Genomic DNA, 17,332 nt, shown 5'->3' with positions numbered 1-17,332 from the left:
GCTGGGGCTTTGCAGGTGGAACCTGGTTGGATAATGGCTGTTTATGTGAAATTAAGAGGGGGGGAACAGGGGGTGAATATTAACAAACACTTCCCAGGAGTTAAGGCTGTTATTCTGTGAAATTCTGTGCCAAAATGCCATAGAAAGCTCTTACTGAGCCACTTGAAGCTGGATAGAATGAAGGGACTGCTGCAGGGAATTACATTGCCCTGATGTTAACCTGCATGTGACCTCAGATGGCTCAGCCATGACTAAATTCCAGCGATAATTTTGGTGATAATTGCTCCCTTTATTTCTAAACCGAATTGTTATAATTCATTATAGTCTTGTCTAACAGGTCAAATTACTGGGAAACTAAAGCAGACACAAAATGAGTTGCTGATAAAAGTTCTTCTTTGGAGCCTTAGTTGTTTGATCAGTCCTTGGACATTAATGTATATTTTTATTGGCTGCCACTCACATTTTACATTTTGATTTTTTAGGCTTTTCTAACTTCCACAGCTCACGATTTAGGCTGCTGTGAACCGACCCCTCTGTATGTAGTCCACTGACAAATTTTACAACAAATACAACCAGAAATGCTTTTTTGTGGGTCCTTGTTCCTGTAAGTCCCTCCCATTTCCTGGAGGTCTTTAGTCTGAGCTGAAGGGGGTTTGTGTGCAGAGTAAGGATTAGTAATTGCAGCATGATTGGAGTAGATAAATGCTCATTAAAGCTTTGTGCTGTGGGTGGTTGTGTATAAATTTAACATAATACAGTTACTATCCCCCCAGAGCACCTGAGCAAATGCTCGAACTCCGGTGAAATCAAAGTATGTGCTGACAAACTTTGAATCAGAGCTGCAAAACACCCTCTGCCTAATTTACACCAACCATTCATACTGGTGTGAATACCTGTGTTGTCTGAATTAACGAGCAAGTGAACACCCAAGCGAAGGCTGTGGTTCCTGAGATGTTTTACTAATTACCAGGGCTGTGATTTAATGTTATTTATTTATTAGACTCCATTATATTCTGCAGCTCAGTTAGTTCACAACAAAAACCTGAAATGTTGCAGTCGTGATCCATCGTCCTGGCACCATGATATTAAATCTTTTCTAAGAGGGATTTTATTTTAATTATAAGGTATGTACTAAAGCTTCATTAATTTATATTACAGAGCTAATTGCAGGTCTCTGCCTTTTTTATTTTTTTTTTTTTAGCAAGAAAAGTTCTTGAACCAATGCTCATTCTCCTACGAGGGCAAATTCTGCAGGAATTATACAGAAGGCAATGGATGAATTGGACTAAACATGCAAAATTTCCTGCTAAACGGTTGCAGAAGAACTCTGTTTAGGTTGAAAAGAATGTTTTTAAGGAATTCTAAAAGGAACAATGCCAGCTTTCATTCTGAATTCGGTATCAACTAAACATGGCCAGAAATTCGTAGAATTGAGTGAATTTGGTTTTGAGCTCTGGGGAACACGGCCCTGGGTGTCGAGGCCCTTAGTGCTGTAGTGATTCAAAACCAGTTTGTTTTCATTGTGACTGTTTTCAAACTTGCAGTGTGTTTGTTTTTTAGATTTTTGGCTCCTTCTCAAAACAGACTAAACAAAACACTTGGTTCCAGAGATTCCCAAACTTAGGTGAGTTACAGCCCTTAGGAACACCCCTCGTATGTCAGTGCTTTTTCAAACGTTATTGTTGTTTCCAAGTTTGATTTCTTCTGTGTGTGCCATTTTTTTATCAGGGATGTAGTGACAAATCAGCGTTTTTCCAAAGCAGCCTGTAATTTGGGCCAGTTGTGGGTTTCTGGTGGGAGCCTGGCAGCGTGTTTGTGTTTTCAGCAGTGCCCAGTTCCCACAGCTCTGTGTTTTGTGCCGGACTTGACCAGCAATTCAATGGTCTCTCATTTATAAAAGCAGCCTCTTAGGTGTTTTGAGCTGGAAATGCAAAATTGGCGTACGTGAGGGCTTGGGAGGCTCGTTCCAAGGAGTTTGCGGCAGTGCTGGGTTTGCAGGATGAGCTCATGAATCTCCAAGTGAAATCTGGATTAGCAAGCTCTACCCAGCCCGAGAAGAAAGAAAACGTTTGCACAAACATCTGTGCAGGAAAACTGATGACTTTCACAAGATCTTAAATAGATTGTACTGAATCAATTATCCGAGTCCTGTAGTTTAAGTACAGCTGAGACTGTAACTGGGACCCGGCGAGCTAAAAAGGAGCCTCCATCCTTCCCGAGCCAGCGGGAGCTGTGCCAAGCTGGGCTCGGCTGGAAGCCTTTCTTTGTGGATCTTGCTGGCTGTCAGTGTGAAAGGTGGATGGAGGCTAAAAATGGCTCAGGAGCACGGCTGGTGTATGCAGGGAATAGCAATGAGAACAGAGTGAAATCAGAGCCCGAGCCTCGGACGCCGTGGAAAGCATCCAAGGGGGTGGAAAATGTGCAGCAAACAGGTTCTGTGGCTACTGCTGCACGAGGGGAAGGCAGGAGGAGGGAGCGAGGAAGGGGGGAAAAAATTCCGAAAGCAAAGGACAAGCGAGGGGGAGATCCCCTGAAGGACATGAAGGGGAGATACTTGAGTGATAGGATGTATTGGGAAAAGGTGTTTCATCCTTTGATGGTGGAACAGGTTCCCAAGGGAACTGGTCATGGCCCCAAAGCTGCCAGAGCTCAAGGAGCGTTTGGACAACGCTCTCAGGGACAGGGTGGGATTGTTGGATGGTCTGTGCAGGGCCAGGAGTTGCACTGGATGATCCCTGTGGGTCCCTTCCAGATCAGGATATTCCGTAATCCTGGAGATCAGGGAGTGCTCAGACAGTGTTCTCAGGTGTTGAGATTTGGGGACTGCAGGGACTTTTGGAGTTGTCCCGTGCAGGGCCAGGAGTTGGGACTGGATGATCCTTGTGTGTCTCTCCCAAATGAGAATGTTCTGTGATCCTGATGGGTCCCTTCCAGCTTAGGATATTCCATGATTCTGGAGGTCAGGGAGTGCTTGGATGGTATTCTCAGAGGCTGGGACGAGGGAAGACTTTTGGCACCGTCCCATGCAGGGCCAGGAGTAGGGACTGGATGATCCTTGTGGGTCCCTTCCAGCTGAGGATATTCCATAGTCCTAGAGGTCAGCGAGTGCTTGGACAGTGTTTTCAGGTGCTGAGATTTGGGGACTGGGGGGACTCTTTGCGTTGTCCTGTACAGGGCCAGGAGTTGGGAGGGACCCACAAGGATCGCCCAGCCCCAAGTCGGAATGTTCCGTGATCCCGATGGGTCCCTTCCAGGCCGGGGTACTCCGTGAAGGGTGGTGCACCCGGGGGGACAGGGCTCCCCGGAAGACAGCGGCTCCCCGGGGCAGCGGCTCCCGGACACGTGAGCGCGGAGGGGCGGCGGGCAAACCCCGGCGCTGCGAGGGGCGGCCTCGCCGCCATGAGGGGCGGTCGGGAGGGGGCGGTCGGGGGGCCATGGCGGCGCCGCCCTCCCTCATGAGGGCGGCTCGGTTCCCGCCCTGCGCTGACGTCACCCGGAGCTCGGCCGGCGCCATTTTGGACGCTCCTCGCCGGGGGGGCCGGAGCGGGGCCGCCCCAGCCCCGCCGCGGCCGCGCCGCTGCCGCCGCCTCCTCCTCCTCCGCCTCCTCCTCCTCCTCCTCCATCCGCCGCCATCGCCGCCCGCCGCCGCCGCCCGCCCCGCGCCGCCCGCCCCGCCGGCACCGCCCGCGCCGCCCGGCCCCGCCGCCGCCGCTATCGCCAGCACAACATGGCAGGTAAGGGCAGCCCGGCCCCCCATGGCTCGGGGGGGCTCGCCCCGCTGCCTCCCTCCTCTCCCCTTCCTGCCTGCGCCTTCCTGCTGGTTTATTCTTCTTTTTTTTTTCTTTTTTATTTATTTTTTTTTAATAACGCTCCTTTCTGGGAATTCGTGCTTTTGCTCCCACCCACCCCTCCCGTCTGGCGGAGGGGTGGGGGGAGAAAAAATAAAAAAAAGGCATGGAAGGAGCAAGGTGGGAGGGGGAAGCGGTGTGTTTTTTGGAGTTGAGGAGCTCGCGGGCAGGGTGGGTCTGTGCGCGGAGTCACTGGAATGGTTCGGGTTGGAAGGGACCTGGAAGCACCTCCAGTTCCCCGCCGTGGGCAGGGACACCTTCCACCAGCCCAGGTCGCTCCAGCCTGGCCTTGGACACTTCCAGGGATCCAGGGGCAGCCCCAGCCTCGCTGGGCAACCCGTGCCAGGGCCTGCCCGCCCTCACGGGGCAGAATTCCTCCCCCGTATCCCATCTAACCCTGCCCCCTTTCCATTCGAACCCGTTCCCCCGTGCCCTGTCACTACACGCTCCTGTAAGTAGTTTCCCCCTCCGGGCTTTGGGGCTGCTGTTGGGGTTTATTCCCCAGTTTTCGGGGCTGTGCTGCTGTGCACGGGGAGCTTCCAGGTGCAGGCGGTGGCCAGGGACAGTCGCACCCTCTGAGCATCTGCAAACGCGACTAAAATTGGGTACAGGGTGTAATTAAGTAACACAGGTCTCCTGTGGTGTTGTTTTTTTTTCCTCATTCCTCCCCGTGCTCGCTCCCCATTTTGCATCCCGAAGCGCTGTTGGTAGCTAGAAGTGTGGATGCAGGAGGTATTTCTTCCCTCTTTACTTTTTTCCTCGCGATTCCTTCATTTGGAGATATATTCATCCCCCTCCTCTGCACATGAATTGTCTTTTCAGCGCTTGGCATGTGGAGGAGCAGAGCATGGGAGGCTCTGGGAGGTTTGTGCTTTGCCTTTCCCCCCTACACCATATGCACATGCTCCACCCTCCTCTTGCCGATTTAGTCGCGGGGAGAGGGGGGGGGAAGTGCCAACTTGGTTCAAGTAAATTGTATGGAAAAGAGAATTTCAGCCTGAAGTAGCAGGAGCAGTGATTTTTTTTTTTTTCCTTCCAAGCTGTCCCCTTTAAGTGCTTCCATGGTGCCAGCTGCTGAATGACAAACGAAGAGGTTGGGGGGGAGGAAAGGAAATGGGCTGTAGGATTTTTTTGGGGGGGAATTGTAGAGCTAAAAGAAAAAAAAAAAAGGCGTTTTGCCATTTCCTGCATAAATGGGTGCTGTTACTTGCCTTCACCTTCTCGGGTTATGCACCTGTAATCCTTCAGGGAAGAATTTAAGGCAAGCAAAAAAATTGCAAACTGCACCTTCTATTCCAGCACTTCTCATTCTGAGAGACTTGGTCTTTTCTGTAAAGATTATTTTTGGGCTTCTGATTTCCTTCTCGTTTACTTCTTTTTTCCCCCCCCCTCTGAACTTAGGAAGAAGTCTCTCCTGTATTCTTTGTTATCCCCAAAGCCCTCCCAGAGCCCTGGATTAATGTGGAAATGCCATCTGTTGCTCAGCCGGTTCGAGTTGTGTGCAGGAAAAAGTTCCATTTTGACAGCGGCTTTCGGGTGGGGGAAGAAGGAAAAAAAAAAAAAGGGCAAAAAAAAAAAAAAAACAGCCGAGCGAGACAAGCCCATTTCTGTCTCTTCCTGTATGTCCTCAGCCCTGCAGTGATTTGCTCAGAACGAAATGCAAAAGAAATGGGTGGTGATTCTGGCGTGTGTTTTGGTGGCAGGGTTCAAATGAATCACTGCCTTCCGCCGAGGCAGTAATGTTCCTGAAGTTTTCTCTCCGATCCGTTTTCTATGGTAGTAGAACTTGTTCTCATCCGATTGCTTGTTTGCTTTTCTGCTCGGATTTGCTGCCCTTTTTTTTTTTTATTATTATTTTTTTATTTTTTAATTATTCTTTTTCCCAGGCTGCTAATTGCTTTCGTTACCTCTGCGAAGAGACTCTAAAACTGTGGTAAAATTCTTTTTCTTTAGCCTTTAGCCTGTAGGTTCAGTGAGAGGAGGAAATGAATCGTGTGCTCGGGTTTTGTGTTGGAGGGGAGGTTGGAGTTTTCCGAAAATGTGCGGCTCTGATAATTTATATTTAAAGTTGTTTGGTTTATATTTAAAGCTCTGTGTGTGTGTGTGTGTTTAGAGGGTTCTGCTAAAGTAGGAGGAGGGTTCCTGTGAAATCCGTGCATTTTAAATTCCGAGTTGATGGTTCTCCGCTCAGCGAGCTTTTGGTGAGAGGAGCTTTCACACTGCTTGTGCTTCCCTGTTTTCCACAAACCCTTGCATTGAAGGCTGACAAAAACAAGATCCAGAGGAAAAAGGTGGGGAGGGCGGTTGTGATTGTGCCTGGGCTCTGCTGAGGAAGTGGGCGTGCTCAGGCTCCCAAATGTGCTCTGCAACCATTGTGTGCGCCGGGGCTGCGCTGGGGGGGCTCAGCTCTTCAATTGTTCCTTTCTTTTTTTGTTTTTCAGGAGCTGGAGGAGGAAATGACATTCAGTGGTGTTTTTCTCAGGTGAAAGGCGCTGTAGATGATGATGTAGCAGAAGGTAAGAGCGATGTTTTCTGCTGTTTTCTGACTTTTTAACTACTTCAGCAGTAGTTCAGCATATGGGTGCAAGCAGTAAAATACCCCAGTGCTGCTGTATTCGACTTGAGCAAAGCAAACAGACACTTAATCTGCATTCCCATACCCACAGTCAGGATTAAACTGTGCTTTGAGAGTCCTGTTCTACACACTTGTAAAAAAAGCTCAGGCTTCCTAACTATTTTTGCTGGAATTCTTTTCCAAGATGGTTAAGATTTTTCTGCCACTCAGCTCTTGGTTTGTGTTTTTTTCCTAATCTGCAAAATGGGGAATGTGATACTCGCATTCCACAGGGAGGTGTTGTGAGAATTAATTAATAATTGTTCTCTTTGAAGATCTAAGTACTAGATAAAGTAATTTTCCCAATCTTTCCAGCCTCTATTAACCAGGAGAGGAATAAATCTGAATATTCTTGTGTGCTTACCTATTGCAGAAAGAGCGGGTTTGAGTTTGAAATGATACTGGAGATTGCCTAAAACTTTTTGGAGCTGGCAGTGACAAGTGTCATCTTCCACTAAGATGGCTGCCTCTGATTGTCCCTGCAAAAACTGTGCTGCTTATCTGCTTTTCCTTGGATTTGGGAGTGTCAGAGGAATGGTCCTTTTCTCTGTGCTGGAGAGCAAAATCTCCTCTCTGATTTTTTTTTTGAGGGAAGTCCCTCTGACTTGGGAATTTCTGTGGCCACAAAGTCTTGTTTGCACGAGGCAGCCCGTGAGACCATGAGTTAAAATGTTTCTTTTGCAAGCAGTTGGCCTTGTCACTTATGTAATTCCTGGTTGTTTTTTTTTTCTTTTTTTACATATCTTGGATGCTCTGACTTACAAGTGAGATTAATGTTATATTTAGAAAAGCAGTAACTACAGTTTCCATTATTTCCCCATTTGACATGTGGTTCAAATTAGCTTCCAAAGGCCAAAAAAAAAAGACCAGTATAAACATGAGTGCCTTGTTTTTATTTATGAGTTGCAGCATGTGGCAAACAATGCACTGTCAAAGGCTGCTGTCGTTTGCAAGATGAAAGATGGCTTTTTTGGAAACAAGAAAGCTGTAACAACTCCCAATTTAATTTTAAATCCTTCAGGAAGTAGTTTTTAAAGCTTGAACTCAAAACTACTCTTAAATGTGGTGTAGTTTTTTCTCGTCAAACTTTAAATTCTGTAACCTTTGTTTTTATTTACATATCAAACTAAATCCTTAATTAAATAGAAATATTGAAGAAGTTGTGGTTGCGTGGCGGGAGCTTGCACGTCATTCTTTGTTAAAATAGACATGTTGACATGCATGTAACAGCAATGAAGTTCTGTACAGAGAAGTGGCTTTCCCAGGGAATGCAGAAGTGAGGAAAGAACCTGTCCTGAACTTCCTGAACTGTTCTGGAGGGTTGCACTTGTTGTTACGAAAGGTGCCCCACCAGCCTTGTGCCTCCTGACAGGTTGGGAGCTGCTCTGGGACTGCTGGAGTCACAGGGGTGGGGTTCAGGGAGGCCTTGGAAGGAATTCAGGAGCCTCAGTGGCAGGCAGGCAGCTTGGCTTCCAAACCCTGGGGAGAAGGTCCACTTTGGATTTTATGCCCCATGTAGCCTTGGGAGTTTGTGACCCAAAGAGCAGTTTTGGTTTGTTGTCATCATACCTGACTTAGGATGAGCCTTAAGATACAAACCTTAATAAACTGCAAGACCTTCTCAAACTGGCCTGGAGAGAGGTCCCAAGTATTATTGTATTATTGGTGTTATATTTGGTTGTGATTAATTTGTTGACATTCTCTCCTCTTCCTGTGGATTTGGCTCCCACAATCCACCCTGGAAGTTGTTGAAAGCAGCTCTTTTGAGTTGTTATACTTCATAGTGTCTGTTGGAAAGGTTCAAAATGCATCAAGCTGGTTGCATTTTTCCTTTTATTGGCTGTATTTCTGGCTTTAGGGTTCACTTTTATGACACAGAGCCGTGTGTGTTCTTGTACAAATTGGAGCAGCAGCTTCTGCTCCTTTGGAATACCCGAGTTGATGGTGGATCCAAGGGCAGGTTGAGGACCTCTTTTCCCTCCCTGCCTTTCCATCTGCTTTCTTGTGGCATCCCCGGGGTGAAAGCTGAAGGAAATGTGTCTGTCTCAAACTCTAATGACTGTTTAACCACTGTGGTCTGCCACTGAACAGGTCTGCACTCCAGTCGTGTCTGTGGTGAGGACGGTACCAATTTGGGTCTGGGAGCACCAGGGTGTGTAGTTCTGGGGTTTGGGATGGCTTTGGAGCTCAGATTTTAAACCCCAGAATGCTGCAACTTCACTGAAAACAAACCCGAGCTGAAACTTCGCTGAAAACAAACCCAGAAGAAATGGGAGTTTCGCTTTCTGTTCTCTTCCCCTTGGGAAATCAGTGTTGCAACCTTTACACTGGAGAGTGGCTTAAACTAAGCTAAAGGCAGAGTTAACCAGGAAAACTGCAATATTTCATGGCATTAGTCAGTAGGATGCAAAGCCAGTGGTTTCTCCATGGTGTCGTCTATAAAACAGGCCAATGGGGAATAACATTTTGCAGAGTAACACTTTTAATCCAGTGAGAGTGGCAGCAGCTGTAAAAGCTTGTCAAGAATGCTGCTGTGTAACTCCTGGGGTATTTAAGGTCAGCTCTGACCTGCAGCCCTCACATCACATGGCTAACCTGTAATTCTGGGGATACTTAGGCCAGAGTGGTTGGCTGTTACAAAGTCAATATTTGATGGCTTTGGTGGCTGAAACACGAACTCTGATACAGAGTTTTTAATTTTCTGGCTTTCCCAGCCCTCTGTGATGGATGGATGTGACACCTAAGGGAAAGGAGGAAAAACTGTAACTAAAGCTTGGGGAAAGATGGCAGTGGAGCCGTGTCTGGGGCCTGCCTGGGTCACTGCTGTGGCACAGCTTTTCTAATGAGGAGTGTGAATGTGAGGAGCAGAACCAGCCTCTCTTCCCTTGGTATGTGTGGAATTTATCCTCGGCTCTTAGCTGTGGCCTGGCTCTATCAGGTCACAGTTAAGCACAGAAATCAGGTTATAAATTGAAATCTCAGTGCCAGCTTCGTTATAAGTGGGGTCCTTAATTTTGACTGGTGGCAGGAGTTTGCCTTTTTGTGATTTAACAACCCATTGTAGGAGGGCAGAGGTTGGAGTTTGTGCTGCCTCTGTTTCTGAAATCATTTTCCTCCCTTTTTAATTTCGTATTTGTCTTGCTGAAGCCCAGTCCTACAATGTATCTGTGTTCAGCTTGTTCCGTGTGCTCTGGAGAATCCAGAGCCAGGACACAGGATCAGACAGGACTTCTCCAGTGGAGAACACGGAGTGATTGTTGGTGATGAGTTCAATAATCAGTTTATCAGAAGTGTCTTTAATACACAGATTTCTTTCTTTTGTGCCATCACAGTTTCAGTGCAAGGAAGACTTAATTGTCCAGAAGTACTCCACTGTTTTCTTAGTCCAAGTTTCCTTTATGGGAATGATTACAGCAAAGGATTACAAAGATTTTCAGCAGCAGTTTTGTTGGTTTTACTCTTGTGCTGCTCTCCAGGATGTGGCACAGTAGCAACTGCAGTTGGGAACAACTAAGGATTGTGAGTTTAAACTGTCTCTAAACTAGACACTTGCTTAATGGAGTGAGTTTGTACTTCAGAACAAATTAAGTCACATTTGTTTAATTGCTTGGCAGAAGGAAGAGAGTCAAGCTGCTGTATCTAAATGTTCTTTCAGGTGTAATTCAAAGATATGTAAAAGTCTGATAGTCCAGGTCCAAGGCTGGGAGCCAGGAACTTAAGTTGTCAGCTTTAAACCTGAGTAATCACTGGTCATCTTTCACAAGTTGTTTAACTATTTTATGCCCAAAATGTCTCTGAAAGAAGAACCTGAATATTTGCTGTGGGTGCTGGTTACTGCCTTAATTTTGAAGTCTGATGCTTAACCACTCTGTGCTGCTTTGTTAATAACCTGGCACTTGCTTCATGTTCCCTGTTTTTGAGCCAAACCAGGCCAAATCCCTTGTTCAGGAATGCTTTCAGTGTTTGGTTCTCAGTGTGTTACATCTGTCAAGTGCAGTTTGATATTTATATTTGACAGACTTCAAAATTGCAGAGCAGGAATGGGAACTTGTTGCTTCAGCAATGGTAGTTTGTCCTCAGTGCATGAAAAGTGTTATCTCTGAGTAAGGAAAACTGAAGCCAGGAATGAGGAGTGCTGTGAAAAAAGGCAATTTACCACAATCTGGGCTTTTTTTTAATGGGGATTGATGGAATGGGAGAGGATGAAAAATTCTCAGAGAAGGAGTGACAGCGTGAGGTTGTGATAATATTGCTGAGGAAAGATTGGGATATAGTTGTGGGAGGGAAGCTAATTTGGGGTTTTGAGGGCTGTGGTAATGTTCTGTAGCATCAGGTACAAGGAGCAAGGACTAGCAATAAGTTTGGTTTTAAGAGGTAGTTTGAAATAGGCTGTAGATGAATAAAAAGACCCCTGGTTATAGTCCTGTTCTGTATTCCTGAGTCTGCTTCTGGTTTTGAGCTCTTTTATCTTCAGCTGTTTGTAGAATGACTGTCTGTATCTAGAGAAAGAAATAGGCTACTGTGTTCTAGGAACTGCTGCTCTGGATTGACTGGAGGGTGAAGTGCCCCAAAACAAAGAGCATTTAACAGACAGAGAAATAGTCCGGGGCTGTTCAGCTCCCCAGAAGTAATTCAGTCCTCTCTCTGGAATGGCTTTGGTAGTTGGGGCACTTCAGCTTGTCAGTCAAGCTGCCCAGTGTTGTTCTGGTTATTCTGTGAGGCTTTGCTGTTCTTGGAATCTCTGTCTGAAATTTAAAATGACTTGGAAAGAGGAGCGAGGGCTCTGTGCTGAAAACCTGGTGTCCCAGTGCTCAAGTGCCTGCCCTGCTCCAAGGAGTGCAGCTCGCTCTCAGAGGCAGTGCTGGGGGGTTACAGCTCTGGAGCAGCTTTGGGGCCCTTCCTGGCTTTTAATTTTAAAGGTGCAACCTAAATGGTGCTGGTGGGGGCATTTCTGCCCCAGGCAGGGCTTTCTGTGGTAGCTGCAGCTTCACCGAGTGTGTGTTGGAAGAGCTGAACTGAAGCCCAGACTCGCAGTGGCTGCAGTGCTGGGGGAAGAGTGAAGAGCTGGCTCTTCCTGCCTCCACTGTCTGCCTGCCTTTTTTTTCCCCCTCTTCTTTCTCTTCTCTCCTGACTTGCCTATTTAGGCCACAGCTACATGTTTGGCAGCATTTCTGCTTAAGGAGGCACTCCTTCCCACTCTGCTGGCACGGGGCGTCCACGTCACTGCACAATGAACTTGTCTGGGAAGCTGATCCGGCTGAAAAATCCCGAATATTGTGCTTTTTGACCGGATTATTTTTTGGCTGAATTGGACCCTGGTGTGAATTCTCTACGCCAGCAGAGTGTGGAGGGTGAGCAAGTGGCTCCAAGGGACACAGGGAGCTCTGGAAGAGGGTTGGTGTCTTTATAGGACTTTCTGTGCAGTCACTGCAAGCCCCTGATCTCTGCGTGCTGTGCTGCTACAAATGGTAAAATCAGCTGCTGAAAAGGACTTTAAACCTTTGCTGTTGGAGATAGTGCATGTTCAAAGTATGTATCTGAAGGCCAGCAATAAAATACTGTTATGGTAACAGTATTATTCGAAATGACAGATTTTTTTTAGTGCTCATGGAGAGGTTTTTCTGCTCTGTCCACACAGGCAGAAATGAGGTTTGCTCAGTGTTTAGTAGCTCTGTTAGTAAAACCAGCCTGTTAATATCAACACAGTGGAGTTTCTTTGAAGTCGTTGTAGAAAATAATACCACTTAAATGGGAGATGGATTATTACTGATTGCTTTACTGCAAAGCACTTTAAAAGCTAATCTGACAAATGATAATCTTCTCTTATCGTGTCTTATCAGCCTTAATATGATTTGAAAAATGGATCCCTTGTTTGGGGTTTCGTCTTCACCTAAACTAATGTGTGTTGTCTTGCATTAAACGCTGTAGAATTAGGCTGCCTTTGTTTTAGCTGCTGTTTAAGTGTGCCTGCAATTAAATCTGCTGCGAGCTGTGCCTCTTGCAGCAAAAACACCAATTACTGGTGGTACCACGTTAAAGCTCCAGTTTGTTCTTTCACCTGTGGGCACCACCGTGCTCCCAAAGTAACTGCACTATATAAGATGTTTTAAGATCTGCCTCAGGGGTGTTTTTCAGGCGTTTTTGCCTGTTTCCAGTGCTCTGTAGCGTTGCCATAACTGAGTCTGCAGCATTTTTAGTGGGGAGTGAAAAGTTTAGCAGAACAAGTTCAGTCATCACGTGAAACTGAGGTTTGCACTTTTAAAAGAAGTGGTTGAAAGGAATGAAAAGCCTTGGCTTAGGTACATGTTTAGGTTGTGAATGTGAACAGAGACAACAAGTTACCCTGTTCCAGTGAGATTGAAAGGAGATAAATGCAGGAAGTATTTATTGATCCAAACCAATTGAGAATAATCTCTTTCAAGAAGGTCTCGCAGTCAAAATAACTATGTCAGGTCACTTTTCTAGGTTTTAAACTTGAATGGAGCATATTTAATTACAGCTTTGTTCCATTGCTGTAGCTCAGTTATGCTCTCCCAACATGCACCAGCTAAATACTGCTTTTGTAGGGTCAGTGTGTCAGTAAACTGGGAATAGAGAGGACATGGTCATTTTTGTATGCCTTGGAAAGTGGGGCAAGCCTAAAAATGAGTCTTACCTTCAGAGTTAAAGTATTGATACCTTGTTAATGATCTGATACCTTGTTAATGATCTGATACCTTGTGTGTGTGCACTTGTTAATGATTTTTGTAGCAGGATTTCCTTGGTTGGATGTCCTGGTTCTCACTTTGGTGCTTCCCAGCCAGTCCTGTGTTGGGCCATTGGTCTGGGCAGTGTGGTGGTACAGGAGGGTGGTCTTGCCTCATTCTCTGGAGTGTCTGGAAGCTTTGGGGTCATTAATTTGCCTTTAAAACGAAGTACCCCCATCAGGTACTGCTGTGGGGTGAGCTGATATTCCTGAACACAATCATTTGAGGCTTCTGTGCACGACTAATCCAGTGCCAGGAACAGCAGTGGCTGGAAGCTGCTCCCTTCCCTCTCCTGAGTTCTCACTCTTTTGTTGAGCACTGGAGGAGAAGTTATTCCTTTGGTCAGCCATTCTTTCTCCCAGTGTATTTTCCTCTCAAGTGATCCACAAGTGAGAACACCGTGAAGAAAAGCAGCATATTTAGGTCACATGTTAAAGCCCCGAGGCAGCTCTGCTCGCATCTAATTTGGGAGGAGAATTTTGGGGTCAGGAAAAGAGGGTTTAGAAGAGTTGTATTGTGAGGAAGATTGGTTTCCCGGGTATATAGAATGCATTTGGTGTGGAAATGTTTCTCTTTGCATTTTTTTCAATCGCAGTCCTTAAATTAATGCTTTGGGAATAATGTGATCTCCAAACACACACACTTGGCACTGTGGTTTTGAGAACCTGAGAAAAGATAATTGCATATATTCAGGAACAGTGAAGGTAATTGAGACTTCATATTATAGTTGCTTATTTAAATACAGAGTAATTTCTAATATAATCTTGCCTGTTGAATGCCAGTAACTGTATTTTCCTCTTTTTTCCCCCTGATGAATATAAAAAGTATTTCAGTGACCATTCTTTGATTCTTAAAAGCAGTGATTTCAGCTGGTCTTGGTGCTATTGTTAAATGATGTTTTGAGAAGCTGTGACCTGTGTGAGTTTGAGTACAGGGCTTATAAATGTAATCTGTGAAGGTCTTATTTTATTTTCAAATAACTTAGAACCGTAAAGTAAATTGGTCCAGCAGAAAAGAACTACAGACTGAAATAAAGCTTCAGCTTTGGCTCTCATAAATATATAATGGTCCTCAAAGACACTTGTTTGAGAGTTCCTGGATTATTTTCCAATGGAATTACATTCCCAGGTACTGGTCTTGGTGTGCTGTGTAGGGAATAATATATAGAAATATTGGAGAACTGACCCAAAAGAAAATTACAGGGCTTGGGTTATTTGCTCTCAGATTGATTTTTATCCCGAGTCAGCTTCCCCAGCCTTAATTTGTCCCTCTGTAACAAGTGTTTGTGGTGGGATAGGTGGTGAAGGCCTGGGAATGGGCTGAGGGGTGAATGGAGGGATCTCTGCTCTTGGGGTGATGATGGGGGTTTGAAGGCAACGTGGGCAGCTGTGGAATTGTGACCAGTTGTGAGCCTTTCCATGGCTCAGCTGAGATGTGCTTGTTCATGGGCTGCCTTGCACAAGGGAATCTCTGCTGCCAGTGGGTTCAGATCCACGTTGGAGGACATTTGTCCTCATAGATCCAGATGAACAAACAGCAGTTGAAGTTGAAGCCCCCAGACTTGTCCATGACACAGTCCAGCAGTGAGAAAATGGCAGTGTGTGTAGAGGTAACAGTGGCACACTTATAATCTGCTTTAAAGGAACGTGGAACTGGCAGCAATGGCATTTTTACCCAAAGGTTTAAGACTTTCTGTGTCATCCTTCTGGCTTTTCTCAGTCTGTTCTTCTCACAGCTCCATGTCATTGTTTTGATTTGGTTTTATTTGTTTGGAAAGCTGAATTTTACCTTCCTTTTGCGTGTATGTGTTAAAGAACTATCCAGGGTCTTCCTTTCTCCTGCAGCCCCCTCTGGAAGTGGCAGCCCACCCCTGGAAGCAGCAGGGGCTGGCAGCAGGACTGTGTTCCTGCAGCAGGACACAGCTCCTGTCTCCCGGGGCTGAGGTGCCTCAGAGGGAAGGGCAGTGGGAAGACAAAGAGCATTTGAAACAAAACAAAATCCCTGGGATATTCTGCACGTGAGCTCCTTGGCTCCCTGGAGCCTGTGGATGCTTTTCCTCCCTGTGACCCGAGGAAGCTCATCCCAAGCCTGGGAATAACATTTTAACCTCTCCCTGCTTTATTTTCCCTGTCTAGGACTAGTGTGCCTGTTTCCTAAGATGTAATTCCAAAGCTTTTGATGGTTTTTAAGGATCTTTGAGATCCTTGCAGGGCAGTAATACTACTTAATACTCTCTATCTTGTTTTCAGCTGTTATACAACTCTTCCAAAATCCAAAGAAAAGGCCCTAATCTATAAATAGAGGTGGTGAGAGATTTAAAATAAGTCACTTAAAAATAAAAGTTGGTATTTTGCTCAGATTAGTAGTCTATATATATAATTTTAAGAGGTGTCTGCCTTAGAGTTGTCAAGATTCCATTTTGCATCATTCAGAGAAGTGAGTGTCAGGAATCTCAAAGTCCAGGCCAGAAATTAAAATTGGCCTCTGTTTAATAATGATTTTTTAAGAAACATGTATGCTGGGGCCAGAAAAAAAAAAAAAAAAAGAAGAAAAGGCAATTGGTAAAGGGAAGACAGTTCTTTAAGGCTCCAAGAGCCACTAAAGGTGCATTAAGTATTAAAATGAACTGATGAGTGAGTGACCATAGCGAGGGGAGTAATCAGAGATTTTTCTTCTACAGTCACTTAATAGAACTGTGTATTTATCTCTGCTGGAAACTTCAGTTGTACTTGTGACCTTCACAGGCTCTGTGCTCCCGGCAAGCTGCCCGAAATTCAGCTGGGGAGTGCCCTTCCCTCCCTGCTGCCCTCCCTGCCCGCCTTTATGGCAGGGGAGAGGGATTTCTCGTTGCCTTTGCCTCGCTTAGAAGGAGCCACTTCCCACATTGTCCGAGGCACAACAGCCTCCTGCATTCTACACACCGGGATTAAAAGCCTGGAAATGTTTGGCCTGAGCTTTTTGAGCCCGGAATAAAAGCTTTGCTCAGGGAATGTGTGAGAAGAGGCTCAGAACAGCAGGGTAGTTTCTAGGAGCTGGTGGTTTTTTTTCTTTAAATCTACAACACAAATGCACTCCAAGTCACAGAATTCTGATTACAAAAAGCATTATGTTTTTCTCTAATACACCTACTAATTTTTACCTTGCTGGGCATGTTTTGGAATGGCTTCAGCAAGAAAATGCAGCTATTCCAGTGCTCTGCAGCTTTCTCAGTGACAAGAAAGGCATTGCCTGAAGGCTTCTGTTCTCTCCGTGCCAAACAATGGCCCAGTATGTTATTTCCAAATATATTGTTATTTGCAAACAGAACACCAACCCCTGGCTGCTCTGTGCCGTGCAGCCTATTGAAATTCTGGCCGCGATTCCAGCTGAGATTTTTCCATAAATAGCTCTGTACTACTTGGGAACACAAACAAACCCTGGGCAGATCTGAGGTGGGGTCTGCTGAGGGGCTCTGCAGCCTGTTGTTAGTGTGGACGTGGGGTAGGTACATTCTGGAGGTGGGGGCTGCCAGCAGGAACTGGGAAATAAATAATTACCAAGCACATTAGTTGCAAGGACTCAAGAATCACCTGTGTTGAGCACAGGACAAAAAGAATAATAAAAATGAATAAATAGAAGCAGAAGCAGGTAGGTTTTCATTTTAGTATTGAAATTTATTTTTTTTTTAAATAAAACTCATTAGGTAATGACTTTAAGGTTATGGTTCAAGTAAGTACAACTTGAAGTAAAAATGAGTTATTCTTTGAATGAACAGCTATCCAAATTAAGCACCCTTTTAAAATCTGTGCTGATTGGATGTTTGTTATGTGAATTAATACACAGCCTGTTGTGTTGTGCAGGTTTTTCAGTGCTGTGTAGGTGAACACCCTCTGGAGTAAGTAATTCAGGGGCATCTTTTTTTTTTACTATATTCAGTTATAATTGGTGTAAGCTGTCCTGAGTAATTTTAAGAGGCAAGTTAATTTAACAGGCCAGAATATATTAGAAATTACTCCATAGTCTTGAGGAGAAACATTCTGTGAATTAATAAAGAGGTGAATAAATCCTTCTGTGCTTTGCCTGTGTCACAGGGCTGCTTTTCTGCTAGTCCTGTCGCTCAGAAACACTTTTTAACAGAGCAGAAA

General features: G+C 45.4%; 1 protein-coding gene across 2 annotated transcripts in view; it reads left to right on the top strand.

Moving 5' to 3' along the window:
* The first annotated feature begins 3,625 nt into the window (after positions 1–3,625).
* Positions 3,626–17,332, top strand: part of PPP2R2A (protein phosphatase 2 regulatory subunit Balpha) — a 35,386-nt gene continuing 21,679 nt past the window's right edge. Inside the window, exons 1-2 of one of the 2 annotated variants that reach the window (XM_017827347.1) lie at positions 3,626–3,734; positions 6,290–6,364. In XM_017827347.1, the coding sequence (XP_017682836.1) occupies positions 3,728–3,734; positions 6,290–6,364 (82 nt within the window). In that variant the 5' untranslated portion in view covers positions 3,626–3,727. Of the gene's footprint in view, positions 3,735–5,530; positions 5,625–6,289; positions 6,365–17,332 lie in introns of those variants that run through there. The other variant, XM_017827346.1, reaches the window with a different exon arrangement.

Source organism: Lepidothrix coronata, unplaced genomic scaffold (assembly GCF_001604755.1).
Source record: "Lepidothrix coronata isolate B3197 unplaced genomic scaffold, Lepidothrix_coronata-1.0 Scaffold137, whole genome shotgun sequence".
NCBI classification, from domain to species: domain Eukaryota; kingdom Metazoa; phylum Chordata; class Aves; order Passeriformes; family Pipridae; genus Lepidothrix; species Lepidothrix coronata.
The sequence above is the reverse complement of the archived record's forward strand: the minus strand, read 5'-3'. Positions and strand labels throughout refer to the sequence as shown.